At 39.3% G+C, this 26,626-nt stretch overlaps 1 protein-coding gene across 5 annotated transcripts; it reads left to right on the top strand.

Annotated features, from left to right (window-relative positions):
• The first annotated feature begins 813 nt into the window (after window positions 1-813).
• Window positions 814-25,279, top strand: bms1 (BMS1 ribosome biogenesis factor). Of its 5 annotated transcripts, none has more exons than XM_088438747.1 (23): window positions 814-999; window positions 1,346-1,526; window positions 1,606-1,796; window positions 2,486-2,565; window positions 2,760-2,948; window positions 3,105-3,247; window positions 5,171-5,292; window positions 5,416-5,609; window positions 5,736-5,875; window positions 7,076-7,566; window positions 8,524-8,625; window positions 8,802-8,959; window positions 9,040-9,121; window positions 13,391-13,470; window positions 14,248-14,430; window positions 15,013-15,201; window positions 15,289-15,469; window positions 17,791-17,849; window positions 19,596-19,718; window positions 19,897-20,044; window positions 21,506-21,681; window positions 22,618-22,779; window positions 24,911-25,279. In XM_088438747.1, exons 2-23 carry the CDS (start codon window positions 1,354-1,356, stop codon window positions 25,136-25,138), a joined length of 3,594 nt encoding a protein of 1,197 aa, XP_088294873.1. In that variant the 5' UTR covers window positions 814-999; window positions 1,346-1,353; the 3' UTR covers window positions 25,139-25,279. The 5 variants fall into 5 exon arrangements, with proteins under 5 accessions (XP_088294873.1, XP_088294874.1, XP_088294875.1 ...); XM_088438748.1 differs by having other exon boundaries at window positions 1,349-1,526; XM_088438749.1 differs by having other exon boundaries at window positions 814-995.
• Window positions 25,280-26,626: the final 1,347 nt, after the last annotated feature.

Raw genomic sequence — 26,626 nt, forward strand, 5'->3', positions numbered from 1 at the left:
GAGCGTGTTCCAGCTCTAGTGTAGCTCTAGTGTTTCGCCCAGCTTCTGCGAGTAATAAATCATTTTATTGAGCTCATCTCATATCCTCCCTGCATTTTCGATCCACCTTCCCACATCCGTCGCCAACATGCCGCACCGACATGACACTTGGTAGACTTCATAAAATTTGGTGGACAAATAATTTAAAATTATTATTAATTCTTTTAGGTTCTGGTAATATTACGTCTAATGATAAGTTTCAATTGCTGATGCGAGTTTATTGATGTTTAAATGCTCTGGAAAATAGCATACAAGTTACAAAGTAGTCCCCTACATTACAGTAGCCCAGTAATGCGTGCGTACGTGTGCTTCTGAGGGGGCCGAATCATTGAAGGCCTAAGTGTGAAACGCACGGACCGCCACTGTAATCTATCCTTTTTCAAACGTCTTTGTGAGAGTCCAGAAAAGCACTGCATAAAAGTGATGCATTATTATTATTTTCTTTCTTTAAATGTAGCCGCAAGCAGGTACAAGAAGCCAGTGCCTTTTTGTCCAGAGAAATACAGAGGGTTGTGTCTGGAAGGGCATCCGATGTAAAACTACTGACAAATCAAATACAGTATGCGAATCAAACCTATGACTATGGATCGTTTGAGGCCCTGGTTTACAAATGGCGTTGTAACGACCGCCTGCGGTGCTTAGGGTGCCTTGAGAAATTTGGCTCCGGTTCGGTAGATGGCGACAATATATTTAATCGCTAGATTGCGAGTGGCCAATGAAAATAAATAAACGAGGAAGAAAATACGCGTTATTTTCCGGGTGAAAGTTTATCAAATACATGTGGGCAGTGGCTTTAAGGTTCACTAAGTATATTTATGTTTTTGCCAACTTTGTCTCTAAAATCTTCGTTTTTCGGCCCTTGTGTGTAATGAAATCTTCGCCCGCAGGCAGTCAGAAGAGATTTTGCCTCCAGAGACAAGTTACAAAGTAGTCCCCAATTTTGTGGACGTTCGCACGTGAGTAAGTGAAAACGTTTAGTTTGAAATGCTATTAAAACGCTAAATATTATTGCTTACAATTCAGTAAGTGACTTAATAGAAGCCGTGACTTCTGTGAATCCTATGAAGTAAGATTATCCGTTTTGGTGTTGGATGTGCATGTTTTACTTGGATTGCTTGTATATAACGCCAATTTGAACTCTAATGGAAGACCTGTAATTGTTTTGGTTGTGGTGATACGCAGCAGTCTGCAAAAAAAGAAAAAAAAAGGCTATAAATGTACTCTATATTTGCTAAACATGTCCATACATTACAATGTCATTTTGAGGGAGTTTATTTTTATTTATGTGTGCTGTGTTTTGACCTAGCAGACACAATGGAAGGCCATATTAAGAAACAGAAGAAACATCAGCAAAAACACAGTGGGCCAAAGGCGGAGAGAAAAAAATTGAGGAAGCAGGGAAATCAAACAGAGAATGATGAACGTAAACGTAAGCCTAAAGCCTTTGCTGTACAGTCAGCTGTACGCATGGCCAGGACTTTTCACAGGTACTTTAAATGGTGTCTGTCATCTTAATTCATTTCACTCGCGGTCTTGATTTGTTTAATGTAAGTAATCATTTTCCAGGGCACAGGATATAAAGACCAAAAAACACCACATCCCTCTTGTTGATCGGACACCCCTAGAGCCTCCTCCAATAGTGATTGTAGTAGTTGGACCCCCCAAGGTGGGGAAAAGCACTTTAATTCGATGCCTGATCAGAAACTTCACGCGTCAGAAACTTGGAGAGATATGTGGCCCTGTGACTATCGTCTCAGGTGAGTTTATGTTCGACTCCACACGTTACTGTTCTTACTATTGTTTATGGTGGTATTAGAAATTCTTAGGGGAATTGGGATTTAAATTTATGTGATTCAGAATTGATTGTCAATGATTGTTTGTCAATGTGATGCTCAACGGTGCACTGTGGTGCTAGTCAGGTTGTAGACAAAATTGTAATATCACAAGTTCTCAACATTGATTTTTATTTTGCATCTTCGAATATTTTGTTTTTGTATAGTGCCATTATTTTTTGTTTCTTCAGTTAATTCCATAAATTGGACGGTGAGCGTCGCGCTTTCATTGTTGGAACTTTTATTAAGACGAACCTGTAACTGCAACAATGAGTGTTCTGTTTGCCCTTCAAACTTGATAGACATGAGCCCTTACCAGATTTGTTTATTTTGATAGTTTCCGCAATGGAAGCGCATTGTTCACCAGTCCAATTCATGACATCAACTGAAAAAGAAACAAAAAATGGCACTATACAAGAACAAAGCAAAAAGGCATGATATGAAAAAAAACGCATTATATGCACTTTATGAAAATAACCCTTTTTTTGTTTCTTTACTTTATTTGTCTTTTATTAAACCCACAAATGTGCCAGATCATTTTGACTGACCCTGTATGTTAATGTCACCAAAAAACATTTTCAATTAAGTGAAGTCTCTGGATGTGTTTTTGGCAGGCAAGAAACGTCGTCTCACTTTCATGGAGTGTAACAATGACATAAATACAATGATTGACCTTGCAAAAGTAGCCGACCTGGTAAGTAAAAAGACATTTTAATCAGGACTTGCTTATCAGGTACAGTAGAACATGCAAAATGGAGTTCAATAGACACCAATTCATTTTAATATAAAAACAGTTTTCCTGCTTTGAGATTGAAATAGTCAAGTCAGTTCTCGGGTATGTGGGATTTCTAGATTTATGGAAAATAATAAAGAGTTTCTTGCTTTTAGGTTCTTATGTTGATTGATGCCAGCTTTGGCTTTGAAATGGAAACATTTGAGTTTCTCAACATTTGCCAAGTGCATGGTTTTCCTCGTATCATGGGTGTGCTCACTCACCTAGATTCCTTTAAAAACAACAAGACACTAAGGAGGACCAAGAAAAACCTCAAACATCGCTTCTGGACAGAGGTCTACCAGGTAAATAAGTCATCTATTTTCATTCCCACCCACATCAGCCTCTAAGCGGCACGGGTGTTGGTCTGCCTATCTAAATCCTGAGTTTGTAAACCTGTGCCCTTGAGGAAAAACCTCCAGTTTCTCTGTGCTAATAAGGTTATTGTTTGTAAACTACAGGGTGCCAAGCTATTTTATCTGTCTGGCATGGTGTACGGGGAGTATCAAACACAGGAAGTGAAGAACCTTGGCCGCTTCATCTCAGTCATGAAATTTCGTCCCTTGGTTTGGCAGACATCCCACCCTTATGTGCTTGTTGATCGGTGAGACCACGTTTTCAGAAATACATTAAACACTTTCCTGTTTTTTTTTCTTTTTTTTTTTGGTCCTTTTTTCTTTTGCATCACAAAAACAGCAGTGGATGTGATTTGTAAAAATCCAAATTTACATGCTCTTATTTTAAATGTGGGTGGCACAGTGGCAAAATGGTTAGGAGGTACTCCTCACCGCGCGGAAGTCACTGGTTTGATTCCGGCTCTTGTTACGGGCCCAAAAACTTGGAATCGCAGTCAACAATAGAATATGTTGGTTCTTGTGGCTCAATGCCTTAAAAACACAGATGATGTGGAGACCCAAACCAGTGCAGTGACTGTCCATTTTTAAAATGTTCTCTTTATTATTACAAATGATGATATCATTTGTGCATTCTCATTTCAAAATTAACAGAAACGGATTTCCTCACCTCTAAAATGTCTGCTACAATAATTATTCTTCTAATTAACAATCATTAAACAAACATTTATAATTTATACATACTGACATACTCTGTTTGTACCTTATAACTGTCTATTTATCTATAGCGTCCATATCAACAGGTGTTCTAGATGCCACACATTCGATTCGAATTACTGTCCAAGCATTAACGAACCTAAAAAACACAAAGAACGTGGAGAAAGAGTGAAGACATGAACCAGTGCAGTGACTTTCCATTCCCAAATTTCCTCTGAAGGGAGGGTGGAGTGGGTTCCTTCTTTTCATGAGGAGCCTGATTGGAAGAGGTGAAAATTGATTCACCAGTTAATTTTTTTACAACATAGTTCTGTATTACATTTGTGAGCTGAGACACAAACGTCTCAAAGACCATGAACAGACTCATCTATAGATGCGCCCAACAACAGTCCCAAATGGATTTTGAACGACAGTTCATTGTGTACAAGAGTGACACATTTTGTTAAACTTAATCTGTGATCCGTATAGAACAATCATCTTGGTTCAGGCCACACATGGTTTCCTGGATTAATTGGTGGAGAAAAATGTGAGGGCTGCATTCTCAATTGACGTTTCCCATTTGCTGTTGGAGGAGGAGCAGAAAGAGTTTGAGGAATAGTCATGTCAAGTGTTGCAACAGCATAACATAACAGGCCACCACACCAATTTAAGACAACTTGTAACTCAACGCACCAAATTAAACATGGACATCTGTGCATTGGCCCTATTTGGCTTTTATTCTGAATTTTTTTTCTTGAGAGCTAGTTGAGTTCCAATCAGCTTTCCAAATGCTCGCTACCAACAACAACACACTACCATTAAAGAATCATATTCAATCGCTGACTAAAGACACCAAGTGAAGACAAGACGTCATACGGTGAATTAAAATGCAATCAGACATTTCAAACTCACACAATGCTCACACAATATACCGCTTATCCTCACTAGGGTCACAGGCTTGCCGGTGTCTATCCCAACTGGCTTCGGGCAGTAGAGAGGGACACCTTGAACTGGGTGCCAGCCAATTGCAGGGCACACAGAAATGAACAACCATCCACACGTCCTATCACACCTAAGGACAAATTAGCTTGTCCAATACACCTGCTATGCATGTTTATAGGTGTAGGAGGAAGTGCTTGGAGAGAAAATGCAAACCCCACACAGGAAGGCGGGAGCGAGGTGGATTTGAACTCCGTTCTGGATGTGCTATTCCCTGTGCTATTATATAATGTGTGTGTGTGTGTGTGTGTGTGTGTGTGTGTGCCATGTCTTCTAGTCTTCTGCCAGGTTTACTCGTATGGTCAGTAAGAGATAGAAGAATTACTTCAGATGTATTGCTAAGAAGCAAGCACTTTTTTTTTTTTTTTTTTTTACTCAAAATGTGGAATGAATGCGTAGTTTATTTATTTTTTTAAACTCATCACAGTCATAATCGACATAGTGTCCACTCTTCTTTCTCCTTCCCTGTCTCCACATAGCATGGAGGATTTGACTGACCCCGAACAGGTCAGAACCAACATGAAATGTGATCGCAGAGTGTCGCTATATGGCTACTTGCGAGGCACATATTTGAAAAACAAAAGCCAGGTCCATATTCCAGGTATGTCTGCATATTTTTTTTGTTTTGGTTTTTCCCAACAAATGCTTAGCAAGTCCACTGTCAATAACTGTTTTTGGAAACAGTCCCTAATTAAAAGTGGAACAATATGTCTCCTCTTCACAGGTGTTGGAGACTTCCAAGTTGCTGATGTGAACTTTCTGCCTGACCCCTGCCCACTTCCAGATTCTCAGAAAAAAAGGGCACTGAATGAGAAAGAGCGACTGCTTTATGCACCCATGGCTGGAGTTGGTGGAGTTGTATATGACAAAGACGCTGTGTACATTGACCTTCCTGCATCCCATTTTAATCAAGAGCAGGTGTGGCAATATCCAAATGTTTTGGAAACCAATCATGCCTGTTTTTAAATGTTTATTTTTTTGTTTTATCTGAAAGTTTTTAATTTCCACTAAAGCGTGTGAATTCTTTCTTCTTTGACACAAAAGGAGATGAGACCCACAACAGAGCTTGTCCAGTCTCTTATTGATACACACGCAACTCTGGATGCCAAGATGGCTGCCAGCAAGGTGGCCCTTTTCAGCGGGTCTGCTACTCTGGACTCTGCAGATGTCCAAACACAGAGCAGGTGAAACAAAGTGTATTCCAATTGTATTCCATTGTTCTTGATATGACTAGGGAAAGAAAAATAGGGCACATGCACATGGTTTCCATGAGGCTGCACAAGTTTTGGGCTAACAAGCTAACGGCCCTCTCGTTTCGACCAAAATTATAACCCATGCGGGCAGCCAGAACCCGCAGGGTCTTTAATCTTGGCTATTTCCTGTTGTATCACGCTATTTCCTGTTCTATCACACTCACCACAGCTCATCTTTGCTCTCTTTCATTTTCCTCATTCATCAACCCTTCAACATAATCTTTCCATATTCCCATCACACTCATGGCATAAGTTCACATGTTTTCATCTATATCTTTGATCAACCTAAATAACTAAATAATAACCTAAATAATTAAGTATTGGAATAGTTATAGTTGTCCAGGCAACTGGAAGCACCTCTGCCCATCCAGAGCCTGTCTCAACTCCTTCCTAAAGGTCATCCAACACTTTCTTTTTATTTAGCTTCCACTGTTTTCTCCATTTCAAAGTGTTTGCATTCTTCATCTTCTTCATCAACCATCCTACACACCACCATTTTCTGTTATCTGGGTATACTTTCACCGACCACTGCTTCGCAGTCACTGATTTTAAGATTACATCATCTACACAAGATGCCGTCTTCCTGTGTACTTCTACTGCCAGTCTTATAGGTCACCCTATGTTCATACCTCTTAAGGAGGAAGCTCTTTTCCCATACTCTTTGCAAAGTCAACCACAATATGACCTTTCTATGTTCTCCTGAATACCAGCCTTACACATTTTTATCGCCTTGGTTTCCTGCACCAACATGTCCATTGCTTTTTTTTCTATCAATAACAACTTTCCCTTCTAAGAATGCTTTTCAATACTTTATCAAGGTCAACCAGAAATTCTACTTCTCTTCCAACTCACCAACCTATGGAGCATAGCCACTAACATCCCTACTTCTATTTTTAAGTTTCAGATGTATCATTCTATCTGATACCCTTTTAACCTCCAGGACATTCCTAGCATTATACACTTAGCTAACAGGCATGCCCATAGAAAGGGAGACAGAATCCATGCTTAGTTCCTCTGGTTTAAAGCTGATGTGAGCGGATGTGGTTAAGGGGTGTCTGATATGGGGACAGTTATCCAGTGATGCAGTGTTTTTGCTACATGCTAGTGACATTATTTTTTTGTTTGTGACAGAGAAAATGACAGTCATATGGAGGAGCGCGTCTGGGATTCGGTAAACCACAGAGAGAGAAGAAAAGTCATCTTCACTGAAGAAAAGGGTGATAAAAATGAAATTGGTGACTCAAGTGACAATGAAGACAGTGACATCGAAGACAGTGACATTGAAGAAAGTGATGCGGAGGAGTGTAAATATTCAAGTGATCAAGATGGCCCAACCTCAAAGAGATATAAACTGGAAGAGAAAAAAGATGTTAAAGCTGTGGCAGAGTTACCTGTTTTTGCTGACAGTGAAGATGACCTAGAGATGTGTGAGGAACAAAGGGAGACCCGGCGAGCAGGAGACTCTGGGCATTGCTCGGAAGAAGACGAGGATAAAGAGGAGTGTGGTGATGAGGAGATGGACGATGATGAGGAAGCGTTGTTCGAAGAGGAAGAGGAGGATGAAGTTCAAACTGTGAAAAGGCCAGTGATGGAAAGTGAGGAGAATGGACAAGAAGAGCTAGGTAAATGCATATTTTCATTTTAAAATGTGTTTTCACTTTAGTTTTTTTTATTACCAAATATGTGATCAGTGGCAGAGTCGAGACTCACCCTGTATGTGGAATCTCCTGTGTAAGAAGAATTGTTACAATTGCTGACTGACAATATTCACACGACAAGTTTGAGCCATGAATCGTCTTCTTCGTTTTTCTGTTGGGCTGCACAATTAGGAGAAAAATTTTATTCATTAGGTACTGCATTCATATTTTTGTTATTTACTGTGCTACTTGAACTGCACGAAATTGTTTTTTTTTTGGGGGGGGCGGGAGTAGTTACCACTCCTGCCCTCATTGGTTGATGACAGGAAGGCAGGGCAGGAGTTGTAATTTACTCCCGCCCCAACACCCGTGGTCACCAAGAGCCTATTACGTGTCTTATAGGCATGCCAGAGAGCTGTGTGCCCTCAAAGTCACACACGCTGTTGACAGATCAGAAAAAAAAAAAAATCTGCGATGTGGCGAAACCACGATAGTGAAACCGCGAAGTAGTGAGGGTATACATGTATGTGTATATGTATAATTGCTAAATATTTGAGACAAATTACAGGCAGAACAAAGATTAACTAAAATATTTTATTATTAAACCTTAATAAGGAACTGTAGTTATCCCTTCTTGTTTTCATCCCTTGGCCGTTGTCAGGGGACATGGAAGGCTAGATTTGCCCTCGGAATAATGGCCGTCGACCTAGAGTGGAGCCCGTAGTTGACCAAACATGAACACAGGAAAGCTGAGTTTACTCTCAATTCCAATTTATTCAAATTTATTACAACAACATATTTAACATCCTCCCAATATTTTATGTCGGCAATTCAAATGGCCAAATTCCCTGATCTGTAACTTGTACTTAGTTTGTGACACATACAAGTGTTTTGTTTGTCCTATAATTTCACTTCATGGGGGCTTTTTGTTCTGGTCTACAGGAGCTCTGCGGTGGAAAGACTCTCTGCAGCAGAAGGCATCTGAAGCATTTTTACGCCACCAAGAAGCTATGCCCAACCTGCGAAAAATGGTTTATGGTTCAGGTGTTAAAATTATGCCTTTTTAAGGCTTCAATCTGCATATTAAAAACATGCATGTTTATTTTTTGCATTACCCACATTTATATAAAAAAATAAGTGTACGCTGAAGAGAACACCGGTATATTTCCACTATGATAGCGTTATATCGTCTGGTCTTACAAGGATTTGTCTTTTTATAGTTGCTGAGGCAAAAGAGGACATCGACAGTGATGGTGACGAGGAGTTGGGAGGACTCTTTCATGTCAACCGCCCTCAGAAAAGTGGAATGTTTCAAGTGAATGCTCTTGATTGTTCCCATTTCAACCCTGATTCTTCTCACAACTGGGATCTAGAGGAGGTAATATTTTAAGACACATGTATAAGCTAATATATTAATTGTATTCCAATGTTGCTGAAAGATTGTAATTTTCCATCCAGATGCTGATCTCCATTAGGGATTGCTTTGTAACGGGGAAGTGGGAGGAGGACCAAGATGCTGCCACCCTCCTGAAAGAACATGGTAAAGTAAAATTTGAGGCTTTTGTTGATTAAATATAACATTTGAGTTTTCATCCCAAAACTTAGAAGACATATGGGCAACAAATCTTTGTAACAAATACTTAAGTGGTACAGTTCACAGCTCTGGGGGTTCATGAAGTGCCCTGCTGGTAGCAGCCTACAGTCCCAGCATTTTCACAGCGTAGTCACGTTACGTGTGTGGAGGTTAGGCTCAGCGGTGACGTTGAACATAGGAATGTGTATGTTTTGAAGTCTGTGAATTAGGGCTGTACGATTATGGTCAAAATAATAATCATGATTATTTTGGCCAAGATTGAAATTACGATTATTCATCACGATTATTCATCATGTTTTTCATCAACATGTCTATTCATTGCTCTTTTTTTTTAAACAAGCAGAATATAAACAAGGCTTGAAAGCTTGATAGTTACAAATAATAATAAACTAAATAAATAATAATTCAAACAAATTCAGTCAAAAGCATGGCAAAATCCTGGCACACAGGTCAACACAGTTAATTTACTTGGTGAGTGCAAACCAATGGAAAAAAAACGAAGCCTACTTAGAACCAAGCACATTGTTTACTTTTAAGCTTTTAATTTTAATTTTTAATCAATTAGCAGTTAAAATGTAATTTTCGGCCATTTCAAGCCAAATTTATTCCAATTTTTTTAGATTTCTCAAAATGGGTCTGAATCGACAGCCGGGAAACAATGTCCCCTGCTGGTAGAATGGAAAAGTGGTTGATTTAACTTGTAATTAAAAAAAAAGTGCTTGACTTTTCAAATGTTAATTTTGTCGATGATCAGCTAAATTAATCGAGACAGCCAGTATCATGATCACGATTAAAATTCGATTAATTGTGCAGCCCTACTGTGAATGTGTGTACATAGAAGAGTGTCGTTGTGCTGCCAGTCCAGTCCCACAATAGTCTTAAGGCCATTTTAAAGTCGTCTAAAAGTCATTTTCCACAACCTCACTGAACTCCTCCCACACCTGAGTTTTTGCCCCGGCAACTGCTGAAGCCACCCTCTATTTGGGTGCAAAAACAGGTGATGAAAGTGGATAAATGGTAACCATCAGATTCTACCCCACACTGATATAATTTTGGTAGTTTGCCTTTTATATCTGAGTTGATGTACAAGGTCCCCCAACATGTGGAACCACTCTTAGAAAAAACAGGCAAAACTGTTGTCTGTGGTTTCATGCAATTCCAGCTCTTGACATTGTTTGGGGTAAGTAAGCTCCTTGCCTTTGTCGCTGGAGTAACCATGATTTTGCTCGTTTTGTAAGGTTTCTCTTCCTGCTCCATTGAACAATAACAAGACCAAGGGTTGACTGTCAGCATTGCGTGATACTGCGTCAAGAGTGTGAGGGATTGCAGTTTACTCAGTCAAGAGAGTGAGGAGTTGGCTTCATATGGGAGTTCATTATAAGTGAAAATGATAGTGGTATGCATTTTTATATCCCTCCCCCAGGAAGAGATTCCTGCCGTCAATGGTATGGAATGCTATTACTTTTCAAGCATGCGCAAAAGAAACTTAATCGTTGTTGTCTGTTGTGGTGTGATTTTCGTAATTTTCCACCGTGAAATGGCGATGGTTGGTTATATACAGTATGTATATAATTTATCAAATCTTACATTTGGCACACTGGTGATTTATTTATTTATTTATTTATTTTATGAAATTGAGGTTGTTTTTTTTTTTGTTTTTTGTTTTTTCGGAGCACAATTTTTAACCAGAGGGTGAAAGGTCTTGTCAACCGCGCATCCTTGATGAAACAATTAAAACAGAAAGGTTTGTGATTTACATCGTGAAACTCAAAACTACAGTACTTAATATTGAGAAATATCCGACATTATTAGCAGAAAAAAAATGCCCCATCAAAGCTGTCTTTATACAAGATGAATGTGCTGTACAAATTCATCCAATGCACATGGTTCATTTCTATACAACATGTACTTACGGCTATGGCCTCTTGCAGGTGCAGTCATGGGGAATGCCCCAAATTAATTTGTAATTGTATGACAAATCTACACTTCTATTGGCATGATGCCTCATGCAGTCCTGTGAAATGATGAGTCACAAATGCTTGCTGATTGTCTGGCTTGCCCCCCCAACACATGTTTTTGCCACTTTGTCCTACACTAAAAATTATTACGGTAATTTAAAAAAATAAAAAAAACACGTAGCTGTTTACTTGGCTGACATTGTGCAAACCCTCTTAGCCCCTACCTCAAAATGAAATTACGCTTGACTACTCAGATAATGTGGGCTTGTTTTTACGCTGCACAGGTACTTCAGGGGCTGTGTAGTGGTAGTAATGAGGGCCTTACTGGGCATTCACATGTCATTGCACCCCTTGCAAACCCATTTTTATCTGGTCGTGCTGGATAGATGTTGAGAGCAGAGATAGACAAGGAATTCTTTGAAATGCATCAATGAAGGGAAATCACACTTTGGGGGTGTTTAGGGTGAGAAATATACATTGTTACTAAATAAAGTAAATAATTAAAACAAATGCCAAATGCCCCCCAAGACATGGTAAAAAGACAGGGCAACACAGCTAACACTTGTAAACCAATGAAAAAAATATTTAGAACTACAGTCGGCCCCCGGCTTACGAGCACCCTGATTTACGAACAATTCGCCTTACGAGCGTGGATCAGGGAGATTTTTGTCCTCCGCTTACGAACAAACCTCTCGCCTTACGAGCAATTCGACATGCCGGCCATTGAGTATGTAGAAATGTTCTCGTTTAATTACGTCAATAAAATCAACAGTAGCGACATCATCAATCATCAGTAGATACTTATGGTAGTAACGTGAACGCTATTGGTCTTACAACGTCACACTGACTGTCTCACTCACGGTGTCTAAATATATTACCATTTAAGTGTAGTGTTTGTACAGCTAAAGGGAAAAACAGCTGACATGAAATTAAATGTGCCGATTGCAGGACAAAGAATTGTCATTGGTTTAAATGTGTGTGTTTTTTTAAATTAATTGTCAATACATTCCAACCGTTTAAAAAAAAAAAGTGCGAATAATTATCAGTCAGTCACGGAGATGCGAATATGCTATTGGTCGATTAAGGTCACCCGGTCTCACTCACGGAGATGCTATTGGCCGGCGTCACACGTCAATCACAGAAATGCCGATATGCTATTGGCCGAACGCCTTTATCTAGCTTGATGGGACAGGATGGAAGGAAGGAGAGAAAATTAGTGAAAAACGGAATGTTGTGAAGACTTTGCAAACTTTATCTGTTAGACATAGCTTCTAAAATTACTAGCAGCGGTAAAGAAAGAACTAAGAGGATGATGTTTTAGTAGCTGCGTGATTTGCACCCTGACTGAAAGAGTTACTGTAACACTGTAAGACCAATAGCATATCTATCGCCGTGTTAACTTTGAGCGTTGGACTCTGCCCACCTCTGCTTACACCCATCTCAAGTCTAGTCGTTTCAAAGGTAAAAGCTATTTATCCATTGTATTTATTATAAAATGTAAGTGTACAGCAGATTATGTCACTCACTTTTAATATATGTATACAGTGTGTCGTTTTTACCTAAGGCTTCGGCGCGCGTTGCACGCATTCACGAATTAACATGGGTTTGGATTGCCCGCTATACGAGCAATTCGAGATACGAGCGTAGCCGCTGAACGGATTAAGTTCGTAACCCGGGGGCCCACTGTATTTAGAACCATGCACATTATTTACTTCTAGGCAAATTTTAGTCAATTAGCAGTCAAAATGTCATTTCCAAGGGAATTTAATTTTTTTTGCCATTCGTTTTTTTCAAAATGGGTCTCAATTGACAGCTAGCACAGTATATATTAGGAATCAGGTGAGAAATTCAACGCCATTTCACACTGGTAAATAATATATTACTGAAGTGTGAGAAAAGCAGTAGCTTTTGTCATGCAAACATGTGGGAAACATTGCCCCCTGGTGGCAGGATGACAAAGTGCTTGATTTGACTTTTAATTTTTTAAAAAAATGCTTGACTTTTTACATTTTATTATCGCTGAGGATGAGCTTAATTAATCGTGGCAGCCAGTGTGGTGATCACGATTAAAATTTGTTTAATTGTGCAGCCCTAATTGTTACGTAGTTAACAACCCTAAAACCTGAATTTCCCTGATGAGGGCCTTTTAAGACACTGGCTGCTGCCTTCACATTTACCTGTAAATGCAGGAAAACCTTTAGTTGATGATGTGTTTGTTGTTGTTAATCTAATGATGAACCAAACATCTTTCTTGTAGATGAGATGTATGGAGATTTTGAAGATCTGGAAACAGGTGAAGTCCTCAAAGCCAAAACTGCGACACAGGATGAAGCCGAGGTGTGCTTAGAAAGTTCATTGCTTACATACAAACATAATCGTACTGTACTAACATCAGTATAGTATGCACAGTATTTTCTTTGCTAAGAAATAATTAATATATTGAAACAGTAGTATACAAGTGTATTAAATTTCTGTCTTCATCAGTGCTTCTCAAATAATGGGGTGGGCCCCCTTGGAGGGGTGGGGTATTGGGGTGCACGAGGTGATGCCAGCGGGACGCGGATAACCCCAGGGAAAAGGCTTGGCTTTGTTTTTTCATGTGAAGTGTAATTGGAATTAAAAAATTAAAATTAAAAAAATACTGTATTTTCCGGACTTTCAGGGACACTGGTGTATAAGCCGCAGCAGCAAAATATGAGCATAAAATTATTTTTGTCACGGATAAGCCGCACTGGACTATAGGCTGCAGGTCATAACATCAGATCGTTATGCAAAACAAATACATTTGCTTGCTAGTGGCTAGCAAAAAAAAAAAAAAAAAAAAAACAACCCCCCCCCCCAAAAAAAAAAAAAAAAACACAGATAAGCTGCAGGGCTCAAAACATGAGGAAAAAGTTTCGTCTAAAATACGGTGTGTGCGTCTGTGTGTTGAGGGTGGGGACGCGAAAACCTTTCTCTTTCCTGGCAACAAAATATAAGTTTTCTCTTTCCTGGCAACAAAATATAATTAAGAACCTCTGGTCTACATAAACATCTTAAATTTAGCACTCAGTTATTTCTATCCTATGTTTTGTGATATTATTTATATAGTATGTTTGTACCTATGACCGACAGGATGGCAGTAGTGATGAAGATGATGACACTGACACTCCAATGAAGACTGATGATGAGGAAGTACAGAAAAACAAGCGTTTGGACAAAAAACGGAAGTTGAAAGAGAGGTTTGATGCAGAGTATGATGAAGAAGATGCCACTTACTTTGATGATCTAAAAGAGGAGATGCAGAAGCAGGCAGAGGTATTTGTACAAATTTGCAGGATTTCTTCTCCTTTACTCAAATGCCCCAAATTCTTTATACTGTAAAATGATATTTGGGTGCTATCATTAACTGAATTGCCAGGCAGAATATTTTCATACTATTCAACACTGGTGAGTGATCTAAAAATTATAGTTAGAAAGTATCTGGAAAAAAGGGCCCTAATTAGGAAGGTGAACCAGAACCCAATAATCACTGTGCCTGAGGAGAACCTTCCATCAGGTCATCTCTAGCAGACAAGACAAACATTTTCAACCTTTTTTTAAAAAAAAATATTATTATTGCATGTATTCCAATGAAAATTAATCCTCTGTAAAAAAAATTGTACAATTATTACAAAAAGCAAAAAAAAAAAGAAAGGATTTTACTTACTGTTCCAGAAAGTGTGGAGAGGAAAAGCAGAAACCAATTTACTACTTTTAGCAGGAACCTGAGAACATTTGTTGTGCAATTCCTGATCATTAAAATAACAATTTTAGTTTGGTCTATTATGATGACAGTAGTGTAAGTATGTATACAGTCCTTATATCTGGGCCTTATTATAATTTATATTTTCCCAACAGCTAAACAGGGCCGAGTTTGAGGAGTTGGATGATGAGACAAGAGTGCAGTATGAAGGTTTCCGATCAGGAATGTACCTCAGGTTGGAGATCTCCGCTCTGCCCTGTGAATTTGTCACAAACTTCGATCCTCACTATCCCATCATCCTTGGTGGTTTAGGCTCCAATGAAGGGACTACTGGATACTTACAGGTTTGTCAAATATATTTACATCTCTAATAGGGTTTTCCTTTTTTTTTCAAGTGCGTGTGTGTGTGTGCCTCTCTCGGTCTGACTTAGATGAGACTGAAGAAGCACCGCTGGTATAATCGAATCTTGAAGACACGAGACCCACTCATACTGTCACTAGGCTGGCGTCGTTTCCAGACTATCCCCCTGTATCATATTGAAGACCACAATGGACGACACCGCCTTCTTAAATACACACCGCAGCACATGCATTGTGGGGCCTCTATCTGGGGTAAGATGAAACAGTACTATCCACTTAAAGTCAACAAACATCACTTGTGACCTCACTTACTTTGCATACAAAGTAACGATCTAGCATGCAAATTTCAACATAAACAGGTGAGTCACTTTTGTTATGGACTCCTTTTTAAAATGCTCCTGCTCTAGCAGTTGCAGCAGAGATTTTTCCTCTTACTGAATTTTAAATGGATACAGCTCATGTTCGCTTTTGTGTGTGGCAATTTATTTATTTATTTATTTGCAGGTAAGGTTTATTTTGAAGTTGACCTTATGATGTTGGCAGTGTGTTTCATTGTCATGCAGAGCATGAACAAGCAGAGCGTTCCCTGTATTGCACTTCTAGCCCAAGAAAACAGCCAAAAGAAAATAAATATTGTGCTGTTTAGGGCTGAGATATCTGACAGCATTCTAATCTCGGTAAACTTGGTTGTGCAAACATCTCATCCCTTGCTTCTATGCATGGCTCTAAATCCATACGTGAATGGCAGCAAAACAATACTGTTTTATGACTACAGTAAGGGTAAATGATTAATTGTAATTAATTTTAAAGACAATCTTGAATGTGCAATATCAGGATTGTTTGTGTTTTGAAGCCTAGTCTAACTGACATAAAAACTTGACTTGGCATCAGTCATTTGCAGGGCACATATATTGTAGAAAAACAGCCATGCAGTTTATTCTCGCAACTAGAAAATGTGCAATTCCTGAAGAAATTGCGTGTGAAGGCAAAAACACAAGGGAGAGGCGTTGAATGGTGTAATGATGTGGAATGTTTGAATGGCTTGAATCTGTAAAGTATTCTGAATATAAGTTGGAACGGTTTGGATAGGCTGAATAATGTAGAAGATACAAGGGAAAAACTGAAAAAAGTGGAATTGTGGGAAAATATTGAATTGTGGGAAGAGGAAAATGGAATTCATGGAATGGCGGAAATCGGGGGAATCGATTAAAGTTGAAACGGTGTAAATCAGTTGAGTAATGGTGAGGAAAGAAAGTTACAAAGTTTTGGGGAGAACAGTGGGAATGAATGAGGAATTATGGATAATAATAAAATAGTTATGAATTATTGGATTGTGTGAATATTAGTAATGATGAAAATGTGAAAGGAATGAATTGAATGATGGCAAAATATTGAAATGTATGAATTACTGGAATGATGGGAATGATCCCTAAGGCGAGATGAATATGCTAAATATTGAAAATATAAAATCACCCAATGTTAAGTCAGTGGGATTTTCGGTGTGGAAAACAGGGAATTGTGGGAAGTCTATATATATTTGGAATGAGAAAAATGGAAGCAATGTTTGTGGGTTAAACAATTATTACGAGTACGACTCGAAATTTTGTTAAGTTTATGAATTGAAAACTTGCAAGTGCAAGGTATATTGAATACAACTCTCATTTGCACATCTAGGATCTCGCGAAACACGACTTCATGTCTTTGCATGAATCTGAGAGCTGTATTCAAATTACATTGCACCCGCAAATTTTCAATTTGAGTCGTACTCAAACGAAAACAATTCAAACTCAACAAAATTTAGTCATTCATATGATTTGTTAAATATCTTTATCTCTACGCTAAGTTGTTTTACCATAAGTTACATGATTAAAAAAATGCAAGTGTTGAACTTGACTAATGGCAAGCCAACACTTGAGGGGGAAAAAAAAGTCATTCATGAATGAGCTAAAATACTGCAAAAATCCTTAATCTAACTTAAACTTCTAATATATCAAGCCAAAAAGTCTTTTTGATCTTGTTTCGAGATTACTATACAGTTCAAGAGCCACATTTGTACTATTATTATTATTTTTTATTAGACTTTTTTTTATTTTGACCATCGCGAAACTTATTTATATACACAGTGAGCTAAATTGCTGCCAGTCTCTGTTTGTTGCCAAAGTTATGTCTTGACAGAGTTTTTATCTGTTAAAACTTGTTCTAAGAACTAAAAATAAGTAATAAGGGGATCGCTGCTAAGCGAAAGTCACAAAACAACCTGCTTTGCTGGTGAAAAATGGGGGGCGGCAAACTTTCATACTCTGTTGTAGAATACTGTGCCCCTGTCTGGTCCAGGTCATCCCACAAACATTACATAGAACCCCCCCCCCCACACACACACACACACACACAGACACACACACACATCCGGTGAGCAGCACTAATACAAAGGATGCCCATGTGTACTTGGGCAAGACACGTTACCCACCTTGCCTCCAGTGGCTGGTCGGAGGGGCGGTATGGCAGCTGTGGCTACAAAATGTAGTTTACAACCAACTTAATGAACTATTCTTCTGTAACTTTTGCTTCTGCAGGTCCAATTACACCACAGGGAACAGGATTCCTGGCTTTGCAATCGGTTGCAGGAATTAACGTAAGTAAAACTAAAATTAATAAGTAAAATGTGTTATTGTATTGATTATTCCTTTGAATAATCGAAGAATGAAGGTTTGATTGCAGCAAGACTGAGTACTGTATATGTGTGTGAATGATAGGGATCAAAGTGGAAGACTGAAGATAATGGAGAAGAGATAAAAAGCGTGTAGGATTTTAAGTATTTAGGTTCAACAGTCCAGAGCAATGAAGTGTGTGGAACAGAGGTGAAAAAGTGTCTAGAAGCAGGCTGGAACAGATGGAGAAAAGTGTCAGATGTGATAGAAAACGTTTAGCTATAATGAAAGGAAAGGTTTACAAGACTATGGTGAGACCAGCGATTGTTGTTTGGCTTGGAGATGGCGCCATTGAGGAAAAGACAGGAGGTAGCAGAGATGAAGATGCTGAGGTTCTCTTTGGAAATGACCAAGATGGATAGGGTGAAAAGTGAATACATCAGAGGGACAGCACGTCCTATAGAGTTTTGGGAGATAAAGCCGGAGAGGCCAGACTGAGATGGTTTTAACATGTCTGGAGGAGAGAGAGTGAATATAAAGGTAGAAGGTCCTGATTTTTTAATTGCCAGGCATGGGCTCTATAGGAAGACCAAAGAGGAGCTTTATAAATGTTGTGAAAGAGGACATGAAGGTACAGTAGCTGGAGTGAGAGAAGATGTTGCTGGAGACAGGTTTAAATGGAGACCGTTGAGCCCCGGTGGCGACTCCTAAAGGGAAAAGCTGAAAGGTTAGAAGAATCAAGTAACCCCCCCAACCCCACATCAAATAGGGTTATTATTTATCACTTTGTTAGATGTATTTTTATTTTTTTTAAATAGTTTACGAAGATTGAACCTGAGTTGACATACAGAGTTGACATACAGTTACATAGAGTTGGCAGTGGATATACTCATCACCTTTTTTTTTTGTCCATTCTATGCATTTTCCCCAAATTTCCAATGGCCACCATGCACCTACTCTTGACATCTCATTTCTGGAGGCAATTAGTAACAAATATACATAGTAGAACATTTGAAAGCAACAGGTGAAACAGTTTTCCAGATACAGTACTGCTGTTTTAAGTTTTGAGAATATGCTGCTGAAAATGGTCTAAATTGCTTTTCATTCAATGACTTTTCAGGAGAAAATTAATTGACAGTAGAGACCTACATAATATTTTGGATGTTTCTGATTAACAAGTGTATCTTTTTTACCAGATTTTTTTTCATCAAATTCTATGTTGGTCAAATACAAAGATTTTTTTATTTTCATTTTGATTAAATAACAGACTTACGCTACAGTTGAGATGCTTGGTGAAGACATACAATTAAGATCCTTGGTAAAATGGCAGGTTGAGAGCAAAACCTGGCTCACGATTGTAGGATTGAGAAGCTAGAAAAATTGGAAGAAATAGACATACGCACAAAAGTAGACATACACAAGTTTTATTTTTGTATGTTCGTGGTCCAAGTTGCACAAAGGGTATAAGGTGTAATCCTGAAAGAGAGTTGAATTTACTATAATAAATTTTAGTTACATTTTTTTCGTTCTGTAACACATAACCTTTTGAGCTTTTTTGTACATCCTAGAACAGTGGTTTGTCAAACGCATGTAGGCCCTTTGGGTATAGGTTTTATCAAGGTTTCAGCAGGTATCAGAAAATCTATTTTAATGCTTTTTAATAAGACCTGTTTCAATAAGAATTGATATGATTTGGTAGTGTATTAAATGCACATTTTCCTTCTGCACAGGCCAATTTCCGTATTGCGGCAACAGGAGTCGTCTTGGACCTAGATAAGTCGGTGACTGTTGTAAAAAAGCTCAAACTCATTGGCTACCCATACAAGATCTTTAAGAACACTTGCTTCATTAAGGTAGGAGGTTTCAACTAGCTCACCTACCTCTTGTATCTATATTGTCTAATACAATGGTCTACCTCTGCAAGGTATAAAGTAAAAGAAAACTGATAACCACTTATGTAGGCAGTTAAAAATATGTCCGCTGTTTGCCTTTGGAGAAGTGACATCTGTATTGCTCTCTCCTTTTTTGTAGGGCATGTTCAATACAGTGCTGGAGGTGGCTAAATGTGAAGGCGCCTCAATAAGAACAGTGTCTGGCGTCAGGGGTCAAATCAAGAAAGCACTGTCAACTCCTCCAGGATCCTTTAGAGCCACTTTTGAGGACAAGCTGCTCATGAGTGGCGAGTTTCTCTTTTCTTTTTTTTTTTCTATCTTCAGTAAAACTCCTCTACAATGAAACCTGCATGTGCAAAATTACCCCCCCCCAGTGTGAAAAAAAAAATCCATGCACTGAGGCCTTTCCCTCTTTCTCACATCCTCATACAGGGAAAAAGACCTCACTTCATAATACAAAATGTTTTTTTCTGGATTTGCATTGCTCTGAAACTCACTATAGCGAAAACAAGCCTGCAGCAAAAGTCTAGCTGCATTAATACTTGACGCGCCGGCACGCGTTTTGCAGCACTTAATACTCGGAACGGCTTCCCCTTGCAGTCAGACGAGTATAGTATTCTCCAATACTATATATAGCTGGCAGTTAACGGACTCTACAGTACAGCATACAAACAACACTAGTACCGTATAACAGAGAATCGTATAGTAGAGAATCCTAGTAGATTCAAACATGACAAACTACTTCACGTGTAAATACAGGGGCACATATAAGTTTTTTTTTTTTTTTTTTTTTTTGTGGGTTTCTCACTTGATTACCAGGACATTGTGTCTGGTACCCACCGTTTCTTGCATTTAGAAAGTCTTCCTCAATGTCATTTTCAGTGTTGTTCCACATTACACTGTCTGTGTGCATTTAGCAATGTCACATTCTTCAAGAGTGCATCCTTGAAAAGTTTCCTAAGTCCATCAGTTATAGTTGGCGTTGGCGTGGCGTTGGCGTAGTCCAAGGAACTCAGGGGTAAATTCTCCGTAAATGTAGAGCAGGGATTCTCAATTACATTTTGCCAAGCCCCCCCCCCCCCCCTTCCAGGAAAGAAAAAACTTTGCGCACTCCACCAACGATGCGCTGACTATAAACAAATGATCTAAAAAACAGCATCCGTACCTAAACCTGTATCCTTTTTAACATTATCATTAACAAAAGCAATATGAATCTACTTTCAACTACAATTTATTCGGGTTACATCTTAGTCTAAAACTGAAAAAATCATTGGTGCATTAGATCATTAGTGCATTAAAGTGCCTGGAAAAAAAACAAGTGATGAAAATTCTTATTTTATTGCAATTACATTAGACATGACATGAAGGCCCCCCCCCCCCCCCTCCCTCCCCCATCACCTCACGCAACCCCGCTATTTGAGAAGCACTGCTGTATAGTGCCAACTTAACCAATCTCATTCACACCCAACCCCAACAGCCAGTCCAAGCCACAGGGACAATGTGTAAGGGTTATCATTTAATTTATTTCTTTTTAATTAAAAACATTCTAAATCTTACACATTGTCCCTTTTAAGAGTCGCAGGTTGCTGACCTTTGATTTAGAGTGTTACCCAGAGAAACCCTACACAGCAATGGGAAGAACATGCAAACTCCTGCCTCTAATATTTATAAACAAATCACTAAAATCACTTTACAGGTTTCTTAAGACTGTTAACCTGTGTGATCTTTTTTTTTTTTTTTTATTGCAGATATCGTGTTCCTGCGCTCGTGGTATCCTGTGTCTATTCCACAGCTCTACAATGCTGTCACGTCTCTCCTACTACCTGTGGGTCAGAAGGACAGCTGGTCAGGCATGAGAACCCTGGGGCAGCTCAAACATGACCTGGGAATTCGCAACAAACCCAATCCTGACTCTCTGTACAAGGTAGGCTCCACTCTGAAATGATAGCACCAATGCAGCCATTTTGTCTTCTGTAGTTTCCCATCTTTATTTGAATGGGATAAAAGTTTAAGTCCCACAAAAACATTTGCCATTATTGTGTTTACAGTAATGCTACCAAATTTACTGATTCACACTAGGGATATACGCTGATGGAAAAGAATATAATCGCGTTCCTCAAAATTTCTGACTGTATGAGATTATTGTATGTATTGTTGTATGCAGCCATGGCAGGACATGGCAGTACAGCAGGTCGTCCAGTAACAGAAGGGTCGGCTGTTCGAATCCCGCTCTGTCATGTGTTGTTGTGTCCTTGGGCAAGACACTTCACCCAACTTACCTCCAGTGGCTGGTCGGTAGACGCAATATGGCAGCATCGCCTCTGTCGGTCTGCCCCAGGGCAGCTGTGGCTACACAATGTAGTTTACCACCACTGCTGTGTGAGTGCATTTGTTAAAATGAGTTGTCAGTGTAAGCGCTTTAAGTACTTGCGCTATATCTGGCATTTTTCATTTCTTTCTTTCTAGGTCTTATAAAAAAGAATTTAAACAACTTCATTTTTTTAACCCTTTACTGGGCACAGCGGCCACTTTCATGTGTAAAGTGTGCGTAACAGCCATTGCTTAAATTCTAACGTACCCCTAAATATCTCTAAAATCATGAAAATCTTGCCTGTTTGGGACTTAAAAATAGAAAAATGTGTGCTTAATAAAGGCCGTTTTTGCATGGTTAGACTATTGTCCGAAAGCGGCAGCTGTTATATTTAACAAACAATAAATTCATTCAGCCCCATTTCAAGAATTGCTGTTTTTCACCAGTTATTTTTCTTTTTACATTAGAAAATGGCGTAATCATTTTTGTAATTGATGGTTTTAAGTCTGTCACCAGAAGTAACCCTAATTCTATGAATCTTCAAATCAGCCTGTGGCCCGGACAGAAGCACACTTTAATCCTCTCCACATCCCCAAAGAGCTTCAGAAGGCTCTTCCATTCAAAAGCAAACCAAAACTGCAGCAACGGAAAGGAAAGAAACCCAGGGACATGCAGAGGCCTAGTGTGATCAGAGAACCTCATGAAAGAAAGGTAAGTGAAACTCTGTGTTCAGACGTTGCTGAATGATGTTTGTGGTGGTCGTCTACAACAGGGGTCCCCAATCTTTTTATCACCATGGACTGATCAACGCTTGAATTTTTGAATTTGGAATATAAGTGCACAAAACTAATGAAAACCCACTGCTTCTGAGACGTTGGATGGTGGACAACATTGCCTCGAATCTGCCCGGAAGTTGCTTTCCGTGACCTCACCGAACTCCTCCCTTTTGCCCTCGGCGACCGCCAAAGCCGCACTCTACATGACCAGCCGGTACCGGTCGGCTGCCTCCAGGCAGACCAAAAAGAACCAATAGGACTACTTTCTGCGGGTGTCCACCAGTGGGTTTTGGGATTGCTGTGACAACAGGCACCCACCACCTTACGGCCACAACTCCGGTCATCCGCCTTCGATCCCCTCGGACTCAATATTCTCCGCCTCCACCGGGACGTGGGAGAAATTTTGCCGGAGGTGTAAGGCAAAACTCCTTCTGACTGTCCCAGACTTTCCCAACAGACCCTCACGATATGTTTGGGTCTGCCAGGTCTGACCGGCATTGTCCCCCACCATCGGAGCCAACACACCACCAGGTGGTGATCAGTTGACAGCTCCACCCCTCTTTTCACTTAAGTGTCCAAAACATGCAGCTGCAAATCCGATGACTTGACCACAAAGTCGTTCATCGAACCACGGTCTGTCCTGGTGCCAAGTGCACTGGAAACACTTATGTTTGAACATGGTGTTTGTTTTGGACAATCCATGATGAGCATAGAAATCCAATAACAAAACATTGAGTCAGAACTTTTCTGCCTCGCACACCAGCTCAGGCTCCTTCCCTGTCAGAGAGGTGCCATTCCATGTCCTAAGAACTAGCTTCTACAGCTGGGAATCAGAACACCAAGGTCCCTCTGGCCCTTCTCACAGATGGTTAGCCCATGGGTAGGGGGACCCACATTACGGGCTTAGCCCAGCCAAGATTCCCCCCCAAGGTGCAGGCTCGGCCACCGTAGTGGGGCCCCGTTTACCTGTGTTTAGTCAAGGGAAAATGCAACGCAATCATTTCACTTATCATTAAGGGTTAGTGGTCTCATCCCTTACCTCGTACCTGTTTGCCCCCAGATAACTTAGCTCCTAGTAGGCTGCTGTCAGAGAAATCTCTAAAAGAAGACTAGGACAAGGCTAGCTGCTAAGCAACAAAAAGAGTAACTCAGACCAGCCAAGATGGACTTTTCTCTGCCATGACACAGGGAAAAAGCTTGGCGAACGAACTCATGCGTTGCCGGCACTAATTCATCGCTGAAGCGTCCCTGCTTGATTTTTATTCATTCAGCAAAGCATTACAAGACATAGCAAAAAGAGCCAGTCGGGTGCCACCAACAGCTGGGCCAAGGTCCCAGCTCACACTTTCCTGCGTCAACAGCTTTATCTAAGGACTGGGGCGAAATGAACTAGGACTGCATAGATGCATAGCAATGTACACTATTCTAGACAAGAAATAAGCACATAATAATAACAACCTAATATTTGATTCCCTTCACAGCTGCACAATTCTATTACCAACGATATTAACATTTGAAAACTGGCTATACATGTCAAATCAAACACTGTCATTCTACCATGTTTCCCACATGTTTGCATGACAAAAGCTTTTGCTTTTCTCACCTGACTACTAATTGATTAAAATTTGCATAAAAGTAAATAATGTGCTTGGTTCTTGGCTTCATTTTTTTTCATTGGTTTGCACTCAGCAAGTAAGCTGTGTTGCCCTGTGTGCCAATTTTTGCCATGTCTTGCTTGAATTTATTCAAATTATTTATTTCAGTCATATATTTTAGTTTATTATTAGTTATTTTTAAGTATCAAGCCTTATATACTGCTTGTTTAAAAGAAGGGCAATAAATAGACGTTTGACCAAACATGATGAATAATTGTGAATCATAATCGGGATTTCAATATTGCCCAAAAATAATCATGATTATTATTTTGGCCATAACCATGCAGCCCTAGCCCCTAGAATCATTAGGACCCCTGAACCCCTCCACCACAATAGTGTGAGGGCCCACAAACGGGTAAGGATGATTTTATTTTAAATAATCCATGCTTTTAATGTTTTTTTTCTGCATAGGTGGCAGCTCTTCTCCGCGCTTTGAGCACAGTCCATAACTACAACACTAAGAAAGCGCACGCATTGCAGCATGCCAAACACAAAGAGTTCCTCCTGCAGAAAGAGAGGGAGGAGGAGGCCAAACTGAAGAGACAGAAGGAAGCCCGTAAAAAACTGTATCGCATCATGGGCCAGAAGGACCAAAAGAAGCAAAAGTCAAGTCTGAAGGGGGCACCACAACATGAATAACACAGCATGTTTTAATGAGTGAGGCAGACTCAGATGCTGTGAGTTTTTGAAGTGGATTTTTAGAATGATTTTTATAATTACGTGAAGATTATCTGTGGACATTTGTTTTATTAAAACAAAATTACCGCTTGGTGCTTCTAAGTGTCAGTTTGTATTGTTCTTTGGATAAATAATTCTTAATCATTCTGCATTCTAACATGAATTAAAATTGTAGAGCGTTTAAAAGCTTGTCTGACATGCATACAGTATGTTAGTTTGACAGTTAAAAGAATGGCCACGTTTATCTCCACAGGTATCTTCCAATCATTTCTGACATTGTATGTCAAGAGGGTAAATAGGAGGTGTTTTTTTTTTTAATATAAACATTCTGTATTTTCCAGACTATAAGCTGCATCAGTACATAAACCGCAGCACCAAAAATTGAGCAAAAAACAATTTTTGTCACGGATAAGCCGCACTGGACTATAAGCCGCAGGTAGTAACATCAGATACTCACGCAAAAAAGATGTTATGGAAGTTTTTAAATTTTTTATAATTTTTTTAAAATGAATTGTCTAAACAGCGTCATCCTCTCTTTAACATACTCAACATGCCTGCATTTTTAGCACCAACATATTTATGCAAAAATGGATGCATTATTTTCAACATAATACCAACAGAATACTGCATAGTTAAATAGCAGTTCAGACTCAAAATCACTTTTTCGAAAGCATTTTCTGTCTCCAATGTTTAATTGCTAGATTATTTTAGTGAACATACAAACATATTGCAGATAATTCATAAATACAATCATACATATTTAAATCCAGTCAAATATACCTTATATCAAATTTACACATCCCAAACTTTTAGACACAATTTTTTTCAATTTAGACATATTTTTAATCATTAATTATAAAACTCTTTTCATGTTCAGCCATTGATTCACATCTTTTCAGTTCTGTTTCATGGTTGTTCCATAAATTGAGACCTTGAACAGATACACACATTTTCTTCACCGGTGGATTGTCTCCTGGTGGCTAGCCAAAAAAAAAAAAAATGTAGATAAACTGCACTGGACTGTAAAACGCAGGGCCCAAATCATGAGGAAAAAGTTACGGCTTTAGTATATACATAGTATATACATGTACATCCTGATACAATTATTCTATTTTAGTGCAGCTTAGGACAAAGTAGCACATTGTTTCACGAACATTTGAGCATATCATTGGGTCTCTAATAGAACCGCACCTCGAATTAGTTTTGATACTACTTGCCTTACTTTCAAGTGGTTTGTGAATAAATGTTTTTGGACCTCTACTAAATGGTCTTGACAAGCTTTTCTTTGCACTATAAACAAAAAAAGTTCATCCATCCATTTCCTATGCTGCTGCTTGGCCGTATTCAGGCTGTGGATCAGATGCAAGTTTAGGCCATGTTCAAAATCATGCCCACGGTTAATTGAGTTTGTGAACGATTCTACTGAAATACAAACGGAATCTTTTGAGA

Source organism: Hippichthys cyanospilos, chromosome 17 (assembly GCF_059441005.1).
Source record: "Hippichthys cyanospilos isolate Australia breed blue-spotted pipefish chromosome 17, RoL_Hcya_1.0, whole genome shotgun sequence".
NCBI lineage: Eukaryota > Metazoa > Chordata > Actinopteri > Syngnathiformes > Syngnathidae > Hippichthys > Hippichthys cyanospilos.

Excerpts from the sequence above, each read along its gene's own strand:
- bms1 (XM_088438747.1), top strand. The coding sequence starts at position 1,354 with ATGGAAGGCCATATTAAGAAACAGAAGAAACATCAGCAAAAACACAGT. Across the intron at positions 7,567-8,523 it reads GAATGGACAAGAAGAGCTAG|GAGCTCTGCGGTGGAAAGAC; the intron begins GTAAATGCATAT and ends TCTGGTCTACAG. Across the intron at positions 21,682-22,617 it reads ATCCTGACTCTCTGTACAAG|CCTGTGGCCCGGACAGAAGC; the intron begins GTAGGCTCCACT and ends TCTTCAAATCAG.